This window comes from Bufo gargarizans, chromosome 3 (assembly GCF_014858855.1).
Source record: "Bufo gargarizans isolate SCDJY-AF-19 chromosome 3, ASM1485885v1, whole genome shotgun sequence".
Taxonomy (NCBI): domain Eukaryota; kingdom Metazoa; phylum Chordata; class Amphibia; order Anura; family Bufonidae; genus Bufo; species Bufo gargarizans.
Window position 1 is genome coordinate 292,639,625 of NC_058082.1, and position 17,507 is coordinate 292,657,131.

General features: G+C 43.1%; 1 protein-coding gene across 1 annotated transcript; it reads left to right on the forward strand.

Moving 5' to 3' along the window:
• Positions 1-1,595: 1,595 nt before the first annotated feature.
• Positions 1,596-16,910, forward strand: LYPLA2 (lysophospholipase 2). The gene is made up of 9 exons (XM_044285267.1): positions 1,596-1,787; positions 1,898-1,929; positions 2,594-2,659; positions 3,169-3,216; positions 3,307-3,377; positions 4,847-4,920; positions 7,954-8,055; positions 15,401-15,574; positions 16,287-16,910. The coding sequence occupies exons 1-9, from the start codon at positions 1,710-1,712 to the stop codon at positions 16,335-16,337; spliced, it is 696 nt and encodes a 231-aa protein (XP_044141202.1). The 5' UTR covers positions 1,596-1,709; the 3' UTR covers positions 16,338-16,910.
• Positions 16,911-17,507: the final 597 nt, after the last annotated feature.

Sequence of the window (17,507 nt, forward strand, 5' to 3'; positions counted from 1 at the left end):
CGTATTAAGTTATTTTATCCCTTTTATTTTCAAACTGTTATTTTTGCATTGCATTTGTATGTCCTTTTATTTTTTGTACGCACTGTCCTTTAGGCTACTTTCACACTCGCGTTTGGTGTGGATCCGTCATGGATCTGCAGAAATGCATCCGTTCAGAACGGATCAGTTTGTATTATCTTTAACATATCCATGACGGATCTGTCTTGAACACCATTTAAAGTCAATGGGGGACGGATCCGTTTTCTATTGTGCCAGATTGTGTCAGTGAAAATGGATCCGTCCCCATTGACTTACATTGTGTGTCAGGACGGATCCGTTTGGCTCTTTTTCGGCAGACGGACACCAAATCGCTGCAAGCAGCATTTTCGTGTTCACCTCCAAAGCGGAATGGAGGAGAAATGGAGGCAAACTGATGCCTTCTGAATGGATCCTTATCTATTCAGAATGCATTAGGGGCAAAACTGATCCGTTTTGGACCTCTTGTGAGAGCCCTGAACGGATCTCACAAACGGAAAGCCAAAACGCCAGTGTGAAAGTAGCCTAAGGTTAAAACTTCACTTTAATAAGAGCCTTCTTGTGTTTTCACAACCCCAGGAGAAGCATTTTGTATATTGGTGTAGTAAGCCTGTGAATGCTAGAGAGAGTAGAAGGTTATTTGTGAGTTACCCAGTTTAAGGCGTCTTGTCCGCTTAATATGACAAGTGGTGGTAGCTAATATTCCTTAGATTTGGATGTCAGATAGCTAAAGGGGGAATATTTAGCGTAACCCTTTGGCTCAAAGTAAGAGCGTGGGAGGCTGATGTTAAATCTGGGTGACCCTTTAAGCTCCCATCCCGAGTCTAACTCGTGATCCGACATTGACCTTCTCAGGTTGACACCTCTGATGGAGTAAAACATTTTTGCAACCAGGTTTAATTGCCAATTCATCAAGAGTAGTGGCGTCTAAAGTTCGGGTTATCGAAGAATTGCTGTATGGATTCTAAATTCCGTTATGGTCCGTGGTAGCGGAATCCATAACGTGATTCTTCGATAACCCGAACTTTAGACGCTGAACTTAAAACACAAGTTCGCTTAACACTAATAAAGAGTCAGCAACTTCTAGCACACCAGCTGTTGTAAAAATGCAGCTCCCAGCATGCTCAATTTACTTCTATGACGTTCCAATAGCATTTTAGCAAGTGTGCATGTTGGAAGTTATAGTTCAGGGATCAGCAACCTCCGGTGCTCCAGCTGTTCTGAAACTACAACTTCCAGAATCCTCCTTTCACTTCTATGGGAGTTACAAGGACAGCCAAGAAAGTGTGCATGCTGGGAGTTGTAGTTTCACAGCAGCTGGAGTGCCGAAGGTTGCTGATCCCTGTTATAGTTTCACAACAGCTGGAACCTATGCTAGTAGCTCAAGGTCAAATGAATGGTAGAATGGATTTTATTGTAGGACCAAAAGCAAGAAATGCACATTTGTTTTAGTCAAATAATGTGGTATTAATTGAATAAATAAAAAAGGAGAAAAAAAAGATACTTCATTTGGGTCTCTTCCGCCACAAGTAAGATGGCCGCCTAATGGCACCAGAACGTGAAGCCGTGACGTCCGGGGAGCGGCGCGATCACGTGACATGCGCTGGGGTTAGATCCGCTTAGCGGCTGCGGCTCATTGTTTCTTCTCGGGAGGTCAGAGGTCACCGGGGCGGTGTGTGACATCACTCCGGTGCATGTGCGGAAACAACATGTCTGTGCCGCTACTTACCGACGCTGTGACCGTGCCCGGAGGGGATCGCGAGACCGCGGCGGTGAGCACATTACTACTGGGGGATGGTGCCATGTGATGTCCCCTCTGGGCTCCAGGGCGGGGGCTCTGTGTGGTCCCACCGTCTGATCTGTGTGTCTCTGCTCTTCATAGGTAATCTTTTTGCATGGCCTCGGGGACACCGGGTAAGTTATGGAGAACCTGGCAGTGATCGCTTTATTCTTCATATATCATTTCTCTGTGGGTGTTTTGGGTAGGGCGCATTCACATGGGGCGGATGTGTTGCAGAAATCTCATTGATTGCCTGAATATGGCTCAATTCTGCCGTGTGTGAACATGCTGCTAGGGTGCAGATACACAATCCCAATGTCTTGTTCCATTGCCCTTGAGCGGTGCTTCATTCATTTTTGTGGTCCCATTTAGTCCGAAAAATGTGCTCAAAGCAGCATGGAAACCTATTGTTTGAACATACCCTTATATTTATGACCTATCCAAAGAATATATGATGCATTTCTGCAGCTCCCACCCCAGGGTCCGGTCCTATCTCCAGAATCGGGGGTCTCCAACCCCAGTCCCACTTAGAGAGACGTGGGGAGATTTATCAAACTGGTGTAAAGTAGAACTAGCTTAGTTGCCCGTAGCAACCAATCAGATTCCTCCTTTCATTTTCCAAAAGAGCTGTGAAAAATAAAAGGTAGAATTTGATTGGTTGCTATGGGCAGCTAAGCCAGTTTTCATTTACACCAGTTTGATAAATCTCCCCCATGGAGAGGTGGTTGTCTCCCGTCACTTCTATGCAAGGCCACGTATTTGTTGTCATGTACATGTAATCGCTCTCTCTCGTTCTAGACATGGCTGGGCTGAGTCACTGTCTGCGATTAAACTGCCTCATGTCAAATATATATGTCCACATGCGTAAGTATCATCTGTTGGTAACTTAGTGGTTGTAAAAGGGGTGTCTCACTTCAGTAAGTGGCATTTATTACGTAGAGAAAGTTAATACAAGGCACTTACTAATGTATTGTTATTATCCATATTGCTTCCTTTGCTGTCTGGATTCATTTTTCCATCACATTATACACTGATCATTTTCATAGTTACGGCCACCCTGCAATCCATCAGTGGTAGTTGTGCTTGCACAGCATAGGAAAAACCATCGGTCTCTCTGGTGGCCAGGACCATGGGAGCGCTCATAGGCTGGTGCTTTTTCCTATAGTGTGCAAGCACGACCACCGCTGCTGGATTACAAGGTGGTCGTAACCATGGAAACAAGCAGTGTATAATGTGATGGAAAAATGAATCCAGCCAGTAAAGGTGACAATATGGATAATAACAATACATTAGTAAGTGCCACTTACTGAAGTGAGACAACCTCTTTTAATGCTGACGGGCAAGTGTGATAAAACATCCTTTAACCCCCACAGGCCCCGCATTCCTGTAACACTGAACATGAAGATGGTGATGCCAGCATGGTAAGTCTGAGGCTGTCCAGGGTGGCTTTCCAGTTGCCCGATCATTGGGTTTTATTACAAAGCACTTTTTTTCTTTCCTTTTCCTTGTAGGTTTGACTTAATGGGCCTGAGCCCAGATGCTCCTGAAGATGAGGCAGGCATCAAGAAGGCTGCAGATAGCAGTAAGAATCCCTTTAATCACGTTACTTAGTTGTCAACCAACATGTAGTCGCCATCTTGGCTCACCAGCCAGTGTGCTGGGGTGTTGCTGGCAGTCTTGTCGATTTCTGGGAAGACATCAGCAAGCTGTCATAGTGACAGTGGAGATGGCAGACTGGTCAAAAATGGTTGGGGATAGGTCATCAATATTAAAGGAGTTATCCAATTTCAAGAAACCCCCCCCCCCCCCCACATGTGCCGGGCCCTTCACCAGTAATATACTTACCCTGCTCCCCGCACCGCCCCTGGTCCCCGCATCGCCGCTGTTGCTTCTCCCTAAACACGGATAAAAACATCCAGTGTCAGGGGAGGAGCAGCCAATGGCAGGCGGGAATGAGCCTCTCTAGCATCGCGGGTGACGCTAGGCAGGCTCGTCCCTGCCTGCCATTGGCTGCTCCCCCCCCCCCGACACCGGATGTTTTACCCCCAACGGCGGGAACTAGGAACGGCGCCAGGAGCAGGGTAAGTATATTGCCGGTGAGGGGCCCGGCACATGTGGTGGTGGGGGGGTCTCATGAAATTGGATGTCCCCTTTAATATAATAATTCCGGCCATACACTAGAGATTTGGGACAGATGGAAAGGCCAGTTTACACAGTTTTCTGCCAACCAGTGGCATCTCCTGACATGCTGATTGATGGCAGATAAGTGACAAAAGGTTGATCTGTCTTGTTAGATTTTCATGGTGTGTATCTCTGATCCTGGTCGTCCTAGCTGTTGCCCACTGTGGATGGTGTGAGCACAGCTTGTGAGGCTGCTTCATAATGGTACATAATAATCTGATAGCCCCCATCCAGCATCACCTACTGAAAGATTCATATTCACCTGCTGCTCTAGTCCTGTGCGGTGGCTTCTGTTCCTCCATCTTTCTGTCCCTGGCTTGTTTTCTTCCGGGCAGGTATGGACATGGTCACCTGCACTTCTGCAGCCAATGACTGGATTCAGCGGTGACGTGTCACTCGGGGACAAGCCACCATTGAAACCAGTCATTAGCTGCAGCAGCACACAAGACCATGTCTGTATCTGTCCAGAAGAAATGAAGCCAGGAACCAGAAGATGGAGGAACGGAAGACACCGCACAGGACCAGAGCGGTGGGGAGCAGGTAAATATGAATCTTTCAGTGGGTAATACAGGCTAGGGGCCACCAGGTAATTATTCACAGAAAGCCCCTTTAACCCTTCCACGACATCTGTCATTCATGTACTGCGTATGTCTGGTCTTTAAAGATGGCGCCCACTCAGGAGCCATCAGAATCAAGTCCTCATTGGTTATGTGAACAGCCTGGGGAAAAGGTAAGTATGAATCTTACAGTAGGTGATGCAGGCTAGGGGCCATTACCTCATGGACAATTACTCCTGTAAAACCCCTTTAAGGTCAGAAGTTGTAAAGGCAATTTCTTGGTTTTCTGTTTTAATTTTTATTTCCTTTTCAGTTAAAAGTATCATTGAACATGAAGTGAAGAATGGAATTCCAGCCAATAGGATTGTCCTAGGAGGATTTTCCCAGGTACCTGGCGTACTGATGCTGACTAATAGAAGTGTTCAGCTTTCTTATGTCTACAGCTTTATGTATCCTGGAGGTTTAACAGCATGGGGCTAAAATAGATAGTGCCGAAAAATACCTTTTAGGATTCCTTGTGTTTTTTTTTTTTTTTTTAAGGATGCAGTTTTTATTCCACTTCATTTTTTATAAGTGTTATTTTTTAATTCTGCCCATTTCAGTGGGAACTCATGCATGTGGATTCCGCCTCAAGGATGGTCGCATCTTTTTTATGCAAGCGGAAAAAAAGGCGCCATATGAATTCACAAGCGTTTTTTCCATTTAATTCAATTGAGATAAATCTGAGTGCAACATGCATACCATTGTTTAAAGGGTTTCTGTCACCAGAATTAACCCTATTAGCGATGTGCTAATGTCAGCAGACCCCAACTCTTCTATTCTTATACTTGTTCAGTTTGAACTTTTGTAATATGCAAATTAGCCTCTAGGACCGGGTGGGGAAGTTGTTCCTGCTCCTAGAGGCTAAGGTTCTCCCACCTCATGTCACACCCTGCCACCCTTTATTGACAGGGCCAGGCAGCGCTCATCTCCCCCTGCCGGCCCTGTGTGCTGGGACTGCGCAGACGCGAGATTTATCCAGCGCACAGGGCTGGCAGGAGAAGACGAACGCTGGCCCTGTCAATCAAGGACGGCAGGGCGTGACAGGAGCTGGGAGAACGGAGCCTTTAGGAGCAACGCCCCCCTGCTCCTAGAGGCTAATTTGCATAATAGGGTTAATTCTAGTGACAGAAACCCTTTAAGGGTTTATGCACATGGCTGTAGCCGTTTTTGTGGATCTGCACATCCCGCCCTCTGTTAGAATTGCCTGTTCTTGTCCTCAAAACAGACAAGAATAGGACCTGTTCAATTCTTTTATTTCTCTTTTTTTTTTTGCAGGGCCGTGGAATGGACATACGAATGCGGACATCACACTGTGTGCTGTCTGCATCTTTTCCCGGCCATGTTGAAATGAATGAGTCTGCATGCGATCTGCACAGAAACTGCGGTCGCATGCATGAGACCTAATGCTACCAATTGACCATAATTCATGCAGCTCTGACTTTTACCTGTGTGAAAGATCAGAAAGGATGCCAATGAGGGACGTGCTGTCTCCTGCTCTCCTTGTCTGGCTATAGATGACCTTGGAGAGGGGAGGGATAACATGAACTTTTGTGCTTGTTATCACCCCTTCATCAATCAGATAACATGCTTACCCTCTCACATTGGGGGGGGGGGGGGAGTTCTTTTTGCAGTAAAGGAGTAAAAAGATGATGCCTTGATAATCTAAACGTCTCTTTACTTCTAATTAGGCCATTTATTGGTTCCGTGACCCAGACCTTTGCCAGTGTCTTGATGAGTGTTTGCACGGCATTCCCCGACATGCAATTAGGTTTATACAATTTAGCCCAGTTTCACATGTCTGGAAATCCGTTTTTCTTTATCCAATCTCTAATGTAAAATCTCCTAACTGCTTCTCTAGCAATAGCCATTACAAGATACAGCCATAGCGATATGATTATTACTAGATAATTTGTCTGTTTCTGAAGAGCACAAGTCACTGAGAAATGACATTTTCACCCACTGACCTCTTGCCATATAACTTTTTGTTTTTTTCAAACTAGTTCCACAAAACAATTGATATTGGTTAGATGAGAGGTTTATAATTGGGATTTGAGTTTTTATAGCAGGATGGAAATATTTATATGTAATCAAAGATGGATGCGTTCCTCCGGTTTAGGTGTATCTTTAACGCACACAAGATATGTAGTAAATGTATACCAGGGCTGGCCAACCTGAGGCTTTCCAGCTGTTGCAATACGACAACTCCCAGCATGCCCAGACTGACTACCGCTATCAGCCTACAGCAGGGCATGGTGGGAGTTGTAGTTTTACAACAGCTGGAGAGCTGCAGGTTGGCCATCCCTGGTGTATACTCACGAGTACATTATGCTTGCATAGGGCACCTGCTTCAGTAAGTGTTCTAGTGACAAAGTGGAATTTTCTTTCAATTCTTATATTTTCTGTGTGTAAGGTGGTGTGTATAACTTGTAAGTTGTATGTAGGTTTTGGTAGCTTAGTAGTCTTTGGGTTTTTTACTATGTATTTTTATCACGTCTATGGATGGAGGCCAATGTTGCACAGACTCTGTTTCAACGTTTTTGGGATACTGATGTTTATGTAGTATATATGTGGTATATTTGATCCAACTTTTAGCCCTTGTTTGGTGAGGCATACTTACCTGCTCCTTGACACTTGGTTCTGGCTCCTAGGGTCTTGCACAGTTTTTTCCAGACTACCAGTGCCTTGTGTCAACATCTGGTATGAATTAGGGAGGGGGGGGGGGGGTCATCTAAGCTGCTTCAGCTAATAACTAGTTGCAGTGGTGACATATCCTTCCCTCTAAATGGCACATCATCATCGCTCACATATGGCTTGGGGGGAAATGTCATCGCTGCACCCAGTCATTGGCTGCAGCAGCCCCCATCTGTACCTGATGTTGGCAGTCTGGAGAAGGCAGCGCTGGACCCCGTGGTGAGAATGTAAGTATGCTTGGGTGGTCTTTTAAAAGTTGATACTTTGCTTTTAACACCTTTTGTAATCTTTTTACTTTCTTCTGTAACCCTACTTTGGGGGCTCTTTCACACGAGCGTGTCCCTTGTGGGAATCGCACTCTGTGTGAGAGAGGGATCGTGCGTTCTGGACTACAGAAGCACATGGCATTATCATTATTGATAATACTGTGTGACATTTCTGTACTGGAATCATACTGCCAGCTTTATATCACTATGATTCTGTAACAGAAAGGTCAGGCAGAGGCACACAGTATTATCAATCATGAATAATGCCGTACCTTTCTGTACCCAAGACCGCACGATCCCTCTCTCACACGGAGCATGATTCCAGCAAGTGAAGAGCCCTTATATTTCTCACTGGTACATGTAATAACAGGTTTTAACATTTCTGTGCTCTTTTTCATTATATATTTTTTTTTTTTTTAAGGGAGGGGCCCTGTCTTTGTATACTGCTCTGACCTGTCAACAGAAACTTGCAGGAATTGTGGGACTTAGCTGTTGGCTGCCGCTGCACAAGACATTCCCTCAGGTAATATTAAAAGAAACCTAAAGGAAACTGTTGCATAGACTACATTTATTCTTATACTCCTTTATATAGCACTACTATATTCCGCAGCTCTTTACAGACATTAGCATGACGCTGTCCCCAATGGGGCTCACAATCTATGGTCCCTATCAGTATGTCTGGAGTGTGGGAGGACACCGGAGTACCTGTCGGATAAAAACAACAGATCTTGATGATTGCAGGATCCAGGGAGAGCTTCCAGGGCAGCTGTTGCAGTCAGAGTAGTGGCTAGCAATTGTCATGCTGTGGGAGACCAGTGATCTTTCTGCATTTATGCCATAAACATCTAGAGTTGGAATACTCTTAAGTGCAATGTATAGTCTCAAAATGGTCTAAATGTAAAGAGCTGGTATATGGTAGTGTTTGTCTATTTGACATAAAATAAAACCCAGTAGGCTCATGGATTGCTCCATATTGTATGTTTACTTCCATGTGTATATAGACACCGTGCAGCCCCTGACACGCAAGCTCTCAAGGAGGTTGCAGAGCTGACATCATTTACACAAGCAGAAACAAGTATAGGTTAACTCTTTCATGTTCTTTACAGGGGTTATCCCTGAAAATATATTGATGACCTATCCTCAGGAAATGCCATCAGTATAAGTTCGGTGGGGGTCCCACACCTGGGACCGCTGGTGCTCCGTCAGCGCTGCAGCCTCTTCCTAGTCCAGTGACGTCACCCTACATCGGTCACATGGTTTAGTTGCAGCTCAGCCCCATTCAAGTCAATGGGGCTGAGCTAGAATAGCAAGCGCTGCCACTATACGATGTACGACAATGTGCTTGGTAGACCCCCGCCAATGTGATATTGATGACTTATCCTGAGAATAGGTCATCATCATCTTTTCCAGGATAACCCCTTTAACCGCTTGCCGCACACCTAACGCCGAAAGGTGTTATTGCTGCGGCGCTCTCAGGCTACACTAACGCCGATTGGCGTCATCTCGCGTGAGCCGAGATTTCCTGTGAACGCGCGCGCACACAGGCGCGCGTGTTCACAGGATCGGAAGGTAAGCGAGTGGATCTGCAGCCTGCCAGCGGCGATCGTTCGCTGGCAGGCTGTAGATGCGATTTATTTTTTAAACCCCTAACAGGTATATTAGACGCTGTTTTGATAACAGCGTCTAATATACCTGCTACCTGGTCCTCTGGTGGTCCCTTTTGCTTGGATCGACCACCAGAGGACACAGGCAGCTCTGTAAAGTAGCACCAAACACCACTACACTACACCCCCCCCCCCTGTCACTTATTAACCCCTGATCACCCCATATAGACTCCCTGTCATTGATCACCCCCCTGTAAGGCTCCATTCAGACGGCCATATGTTTTTTACGTATCCACGGCTACATGGATCGGATCCGCAAAACACATACGGACGTCTGAATGGAGCCTTACAGGGGGGGGGGTAATCACCCCATATAGACTCCCTGATCACCCCCCCTGTCATTGATCACCCCCTTGTAAGGCTGGCTCCATTCAGAGGTCCGTATGTGTTTTGCAGATCCACGGATCGGATCCGCAAAACACATACGGACGTCTGAATGGAGCCTTACAGGGGGGTGATCAATGACAGGGGGGTGGTCACCCCATTTAGACTCCCTGATCACCCCCCTGTAAGGCTCCATTCAGACGTCCGTATGTGTTTTGCGGATCCGATCCGTGGATCCGTAAAAAACATATGGACGTCTGAATGGAGCCTTTCAGGGGGATGATCAATGACAGGGGGGTGATCACCCCGTATACACTCCCTGATCACCCCCCTGTCATTGAGCACCTCCCTGTAAGGCTCCATTCAGACATTTTTTTTGGCCTAAGTTAGCGGGAAATTGTCTTTGTTTTTTTTCCTCATATTCCACTAACTTGTGTCAAAAAATAATCTCTCACATGAACTCGCCATACCCCTCACAGAATCCAAATGCGTAAAATTTTTTAGACATTTATATTCCAGACTTCTTCTCACTCTTTAGGGCACCTAAAATGCCAGGGCAGTATAAATACCCCACATGTGACCCCATTTCGGAAAGAAGACACCCCAAGGTATTCGCTGAGGGGCATATTGAGTCCATGAAAGATATTGAAATTTTTGTCCCAAGTTAGCGGAAAGGGAGACTTTGTGAGAAAAAACAAAAAAAATCTATTTCCGCTAACTTGTGCCCAAAAAATAATAATTCTATGAACTCGCCATGCCCCTCATTGAATACCTTGGGGTGTCTTCTTTCCAAAGTGGAGTCACATGTGGGGTATTTATACTGCCCTGGCATTTTAGGGGCCCTAAAGCGTGAGAAGAAGTCTGGGATCCAAATGTCTAAAAATGCCCTCCTAAAAGGAATTTGGGCCCCTTTGCGCATCTAGGCTGCAAAAAAGTGTCACACATCTGGTATCGCCGTACTCAGGAGAAGTTGGGCAATGTGTTTTGGGGTGTCATTTTACATATACCCATGCTGGGTGAGATAAATATCTCGGTCAAATGCCAACTTTGTATAAACAAAATGGGAAAAGTTGTCTTTTGCCGAGATATTTCTCTCACCCAGCATGGGTATATGTAAAATGACACCCCAAAACACATTGCCCAACTTCTCCTGAGTACGGCGATACCAGATGTGTGACACTTTTTTGCAGCCTAGGTGGGCAAAGGGGCACATATTCCAAAGTGCACCTTTAGGATTTCACAGGTCATTTTTTACACATTTTGATTTCAAACTACTTCCCACACATTAGGGCCCCTAGAATGCCAGGGCAGTATAACTACCCCACTAGTGACCCCATTTTGGAAAGAAGACACCCCAAGGTATTTCTTGATGGGCATAGTGAGTTCATGGAAGTTTTTATTTTTTGTCACAAGTTAGTGGAATATGAGACTGTAAGGAAAAAATAAATAAAAAAAAATCATAATTTTCCGTTAACTTGTGACAAAAAATAAAAAGTTCTATGAACTCACTATGCCCATCAACGAATACCTTAGGGTGTCTTCTTTCCGAAATGGGGTAATTTGTGGGGTTTTTCTACTGTCTGGGCATTTGTAGAACCTCAGGAAACATGACGACAGGTGCTCAGAAAGTCAGAGCTGCTTCAAAAATCGGAAATTCACATTTTTGTACCATAGTTTGTAAACGCTATAGCTTTTACCCAAACCATTATTTTATTTTTTTACCCAAACATTTTTTTTTTATCAAAGACATGTAGAACAATAAATTTAGAGAAAAATTTATATATGGATGTCGTTTTTTTAAAAAAAATTTACAACTGAAAGTGATAAATGTCATTTTTTTTGAAAAAATTTCATTAAATTTCGATTAATAACAAAAAAGTAAAAATGTCAGCAGCAATGAAATACCACCAAATGAAAGCTCTATTAGTGAGAAGAAAAGGAGGTAAAATTCATTTGGGTGGTAAGTTGCATGACCGAGCAATAAACCGGTAAAGTTGTGGAGTGCCGATTTGTAAAAATAAGGGCCTAGTCACTAGGGGGGTATAAACCTGTGGTCCTTAAGTGGTTAAGGACAAAATACAAGTTTGTGCATTGCAAGCAAAGTTGTGATCTGTTGTGTGCTGTGAAATTTCCTACCACATGGAGATGTTTGAGGTGTTTGAGGCCGGTGCCTGTTAAGCTCTTGTTTCCTAAACCAATAAAAAATGTAGAAATGGATTGACTGCTCGAGTAATTTGACTAGTTCTAAAGTCCACAGTACCCTGCCTATCCCTGCTGGAGAGTAAATTGGATGGCTAGAGTGCTAAACCTGTAAATTATTCAATTAACAATATTTTATTCATTCACTTTAAACAGGTAACTACTATAAATTGGTTGAGTTTGTATTTTCAGGACAGATCTTCATAACTGCGGGTGGTGGTTTCATTTCAGGAGGAGAGCCCCCTGTTACTAACGACAGGCGTCTCCTCTTAACCAACTCACATCCGCCCATAGGATATTAACATCCTATGGATGGATGTTTAACTCTGAATGGACGTTGTGGAACGTCCATTCAGAGATCGCAGTTGCACGCTAATCGTGCAGCTGCTGAGCGGGTGGGGGCGCTTTCAGTGACAGCGGGGCAACCCAGAGAGAAGGCAGGGACAGTTCCCAGGTGTGCCTGCCTTCTAGATTGCTGTATACACATCGTTTGCCAAGCGCTGTGAATACAGAGCAGGAAGCGCAATGCGCTTCCTGTCCCAGCCCGGTGGCTTTGTGACCGCCGGGGCCGGGAGAGTGCAGGAGCTGTCAGGTCTTCAACAGACCTCGATCAGCCCTGCATTGAGGCTGTTCAACCCTGTATTGCGCTGTACAGCCTCTCTGAGGGGTGTATTTCCCCTGTATGTCAACCCCAGTTACAGGAGAAATCAATAGTTGGGGGGGGGGGGGGGGATATGTCTTGTATGACCTTATGGGGGACACAAAGTGTAAAATAAAAGAAAGAAATAAAAAAAATTTAAGTTTTATAAAAAAAAAAAAAGGTTTCGTATGTAAAAAATAAAATTCCCAAATTAAGTAATTAAAAAAAAATATTAAAAATAGGAAAAAATAAATAAAAGACATATTTGGTATTGCTGCGTCCGGCTCTATAAATATATCACATGATCCGCCCCGTCCGATAAACACCATAAAAAAAAAAACCATTTTTGTCACCCTACATCACAAAAAGTGCAACACCAAGTGATCAAAAAAGCATATGTCCCACAAAATGGTACTAATAAAACTGTTACCTCATTCCGCAAAAAATTAGCCCCTACATAAGAATCGCTCAAAAATAAAAAATACTATAGCTCTCAGAACATGGAGATATTAAAACATGATTTTTTGTTTCAAAAATGATATTATTGTGTTAAAGTGATATAAATAAATAAAAAGTAGACATATTAGGTATCGCCGTGTCCGTGACAACCATCTCCTATAAAAAAATATCACATTACCCAACTCCTCAGGTGAATGTCGTATAAAAAATAGAAACAGTGCCACAAAAAATTCATTTTGTCACCTTACATCACAAAAAGTGTAATAGGCAACCGATCAAAGTCGCATGCACCCAACCGTCACCTCATCCCGCAAAAAAATGATACCCTACCTAAGACAATCGCCCCAAAAATAAAAAATAAACTGACTCTTAGACTATGGAGACATTAAAACATGATATATATTTTTTGTTTAAAAAATTATTTTATTATGTAAAACTTAAATAAATGAAAGTATACATATTGGGTATTGCCACGTCTGTAACGACCGGCTCTATAAAAATATTACATGACCCCTCAGGTGAACATTACATCACTAAAAGTAATTAAAAAGGCGTATGCCCCCCAAAATAGTACCAATATAACAGTCACCTCATCCTGCAAAAAATTAGATCCTACCTAGGACAATCGCCCAAAAAAAACTATGGGTGGATATGGAGACACTAAAATATCATATTTTTTTGTTTTTGTTTTCAAATATGCTGTTATTGTGTAAAACTTAAGTAAATAAAAAAGTATACATATTGGGTATCGCCGCGTCTGTAAGAACCTGCTTTATAAAAATATCACATGACCTAACCTCCCAGGAGAACAAAAAGTGTAAAAGCAAGCGATCAAAAAGTCATATGGACACCAAAATAGTACCAATCAAACCGTCATCTCATCCCGCAAAAATGATACCCTACCTAAGACAATCGACCAGAAAATAAAAAAACCATGGCTCTCAGACTATGGAGACACTAAAATGATTATTTATTTTTTTGTTTAAAAAATGATATTGTGTAAAACTTAAATAAAAAAAAGTATAGATATTCGGTATCGCCGTGTCCATAAGAACCTGCTGTATAAAAAATATCAGGTAATCTAACCTGTCAGATGAACATTGTAAATAACAAAAAATAAAAACTGTGCCAAAACAGCAATTTTTTGTTACCTTGCCTCACAAAAAGTGTAATATACAGCAACCAAAAAGCATATGTACCCTAAAACAGTACCAACAAAACTGCCACCTTATCTCGTAGTTTCCATAAAGGGGTCACTTTTTTGCAGTTTCTACTCTAGGGGTGCATCAGGGGGTCTTCAAATGTTACATGGTGTCAAAAAACCAGTCCAGCTAAATCTACCTTCCAAAAACCACATGGTGCTCCTTTCCTTCTGCGCCCTACTGTGTGCCTGTACAGCAGTTTATGACCACATATGGGGTTTTTCTGTAAACTACAGAATCGGGGCAATAAATATTGAGTTTTGTTTGGCTGTTAGCGCTTGCTTTGTTAGCGGAAAAAAATGGATTAAAATGGAAAATCTGCCAAAAAAGTGAAATTCTGAAATCTATTATGTAAGCGCCACAAAGTGACCATACCTGAACTGGATCTTTAAAAAGTGGGTATGCTTCTAAGCCTTCTAACGTCCCCAAAAAATTAAACTGACATTCACAAAATGATCCAAACATAAAGTAGACATATGGGAAATTTAAAGTAATAACTATTTTGGAGGTATTACTATCTATTATAAAAATAGAGAAATTGAAATGTGATAATTTTTTCAAATTTTTTATAAATTTGGTATTTTTTTTTTATAATTTAAAAATGAAATTTTTTGACTCAATTTTACCACTGTTATGAAGTTCAATATGTGACGAGAAAACAATCTCAGAATTGGCCTGGATAAGTAAAAGCGTTTTAAAGTTATTACCACATAAAGTGACATTTGCAAAAAATGGCTCTGTCAGGAAGGGGGAAATGGCCCAGATATGAAGTGGTTAAATTGACATCCTCTTCAGAAGAACTGTGGGAGAGGCAAATGGTGCCACCAATTGCTGGTTGGGGGTCTTTAAACTTTTACAGTCATCTTACAGGTGACAATGCATACTGCATTTCTCAGCTTTGTGGTCTCATCCCAACACACAGGATAGGGGTTAAATGGCTGATCGGCGTGGATGGCCACTTGTGCCCCTGCCAATCATAAGAACTGGGGTCTTTGTTTCCCTGTTTGAATTTTGAATGGAGCAGTAGTCATGCATGCATGTCTGTTGCTCTAGTCGAACAGGAGAATATGGGCACCCGTTCTTGCGATCTGTTGGGGCACCTCCGGTCAGATCCCTGCAAATTAGACACTTATTACTTCTGCAGTGGACAGTGAAGGCTAAGGCCGTCAGCCTCCATTGTCTTTTATATGTGGAAAATACAGCTCAATATTAGATGATTTTAGGGCAGAATTGGTCAAAACAACTGAAATGTCAGTACTATTGATTTCTTTTCGTGTTTTACCTATTGTATACCTCACATTTCTAAAGCGTCTTATGAAAGAAGGGACGATCTGCCTATCCTCTGTATAATGTGGATTTTTATGAATTTTTTTATGGCAGGCTGCATCCGGCGTAAATAAGGACATCTCTATCCTGCAGTGTCATGGGGAGGCAGATCCTATGATTCCTGTTCGCTTTGGAACTCTCACCTCAGAAAAGCTGAAATGTCTGGTGACCCCATCAAAGGTTCAGTTTAAAACATATTCTGGAGTCACGCACAGCACCAGTCAAGAGGTAAGGGTGGTATTGCTGGTCTTTTGTGTTTTCTGGGGACAGAAATATAGTGCATGCAGTCCTAGCTATGCAGCCTGGTATACAGTCAGGTCCATAAATATTGGGACATGGACACAATTCTAACATTTTTGGCTCTATACACCACCACAATGGATTTGAATTGAAACGGACAAGATGTGCTTTACCTGCAGACCGTCAGCTTTAGTTTGAGGGTATTTACATCTAAATCAGGTGAACAGTGTAGGAATTACAACAGTTTGCATATGTGCCTCCCACTTGTTAGGGGACCAAAAGTAATGGGACAGAATAATAATCATAAATCAAACTATGGACTCCTATGCTCAGAATGAGCAGAAATGTAAATGGATGAAACACAAGTTGTACTGAATTTTTTCCCACAAAACTATATATCAATCTGCCGAGCTCATTCTCCAGACCAGATGCCATTTGCAAACGATCACCGATAGATGTGTTCCCATCCATGCCCGGACAGTGTAATAGCCCCTTGCAGAGGTATTCCTCTCTAGAAGCATGGCTTTTATAGGTGAGTATAGTCGCACAAAGAGTGCAGTATGGGTTATCGTACACACGTCAAGTCCATGTGCATCATGTTGTTTTACCCCATTGCTATTTTTCTGTAGGGTTTAATCCTCTTGATCATCCCATAACCTTTCCTCTACATCTCATATTGGTATTTTCTTTCTTGTTGCAGGAAATGATGACAGTGAAAGATTTCTTGGAGAAAGTAATCCCAAGGGTGTAACTCCCAGATGGTTCCACTGCAGGATGATGCCTCGGCCTCCCCTCCAGTGTTTCTTCCCTGAGCCCGTGTCCTCCTACCCTCTCACTCCCACTCTGCTGGTTTATGATAAAAATAAAGAAAAGTATTATCTGTCCTGCCAGATGTGATTGGAGCTGTTTAAGGTACAGGGTGGGGGTTGCTGCTCCTACACCCATTCCATAATCCCTGCCCAAAAAAAAAAAGCAGGTTCGTTGCTGCTGCTTTTTCCAATCCTCGTAGTGTTACATTTCATACTGTTGTGCTGTCACAGCAGGAAGCCACCATATACCTCAGAGGAGCATTGAGATGTGAATGTACCTTAAACAGTCCGTCCGTTCAGGAGCAGAGCTCAGGCCCATTACAGCTGGTACTGTGCCCCTATCTAGGTATTTTCAGGCTGTCCCAGCTCCTGGCCTTGCATCCATGTTCTCTGAGCTCAGCAGATTGTGTACATGTAAGGCTCAGCATGCACTGGGAAAAGAGCAGTGTACTTACGTAAGCAGCATTACTGTCATTTTTGTTTTTTTTATTCACAATAAAAAGCCTTCTACCCTTTTTCAGTCTTTCATTATTTTTTTTTACACTTTAACTGTGTTAACAACCTTTAAACTAAATATTAACTATGCTCTGATCCTTTGGTCTAGGTTGATTCCTCAAGGTGGTGGCTTATGTAAACCATAAAGTAACCTTGTGATAATATAAGGGTGCGTACAAGGAGTTTCTAGTACAGTGTGCAGATATACTTTTAATAACTGACCATCAACCACTGAAGTATAAGCAGCATCAATGAAATGCAGAATGTTACAAATTGGAGATACATTTGGACTACAACGAAACCCAAGCTAAAAAGGCCCCTTACAGGGGCTGACATCGAGCCAGTTAATAAGAAGGCGTGGTGTGGAGCAAACTCGCCATTTGCAAGTTCGGCATTCGGGTTATCTAAGGCTACTTTCACACTTGCGCTTGATCGGATCCGTTCTGAACGGATCTGATCATATTAATGCAGACGGAGGCTCCGTTCAGTACGGATCCGTCTGCATTAATAACTTAGAAAAATTTCTAAGTGCGCAAGATGCCTGAGCGGATCCGTTCAGACTTTCAATGTAAAGTCAATGGGGGACGGATCCGCTTGAAGATTGAGCCATATGGTGT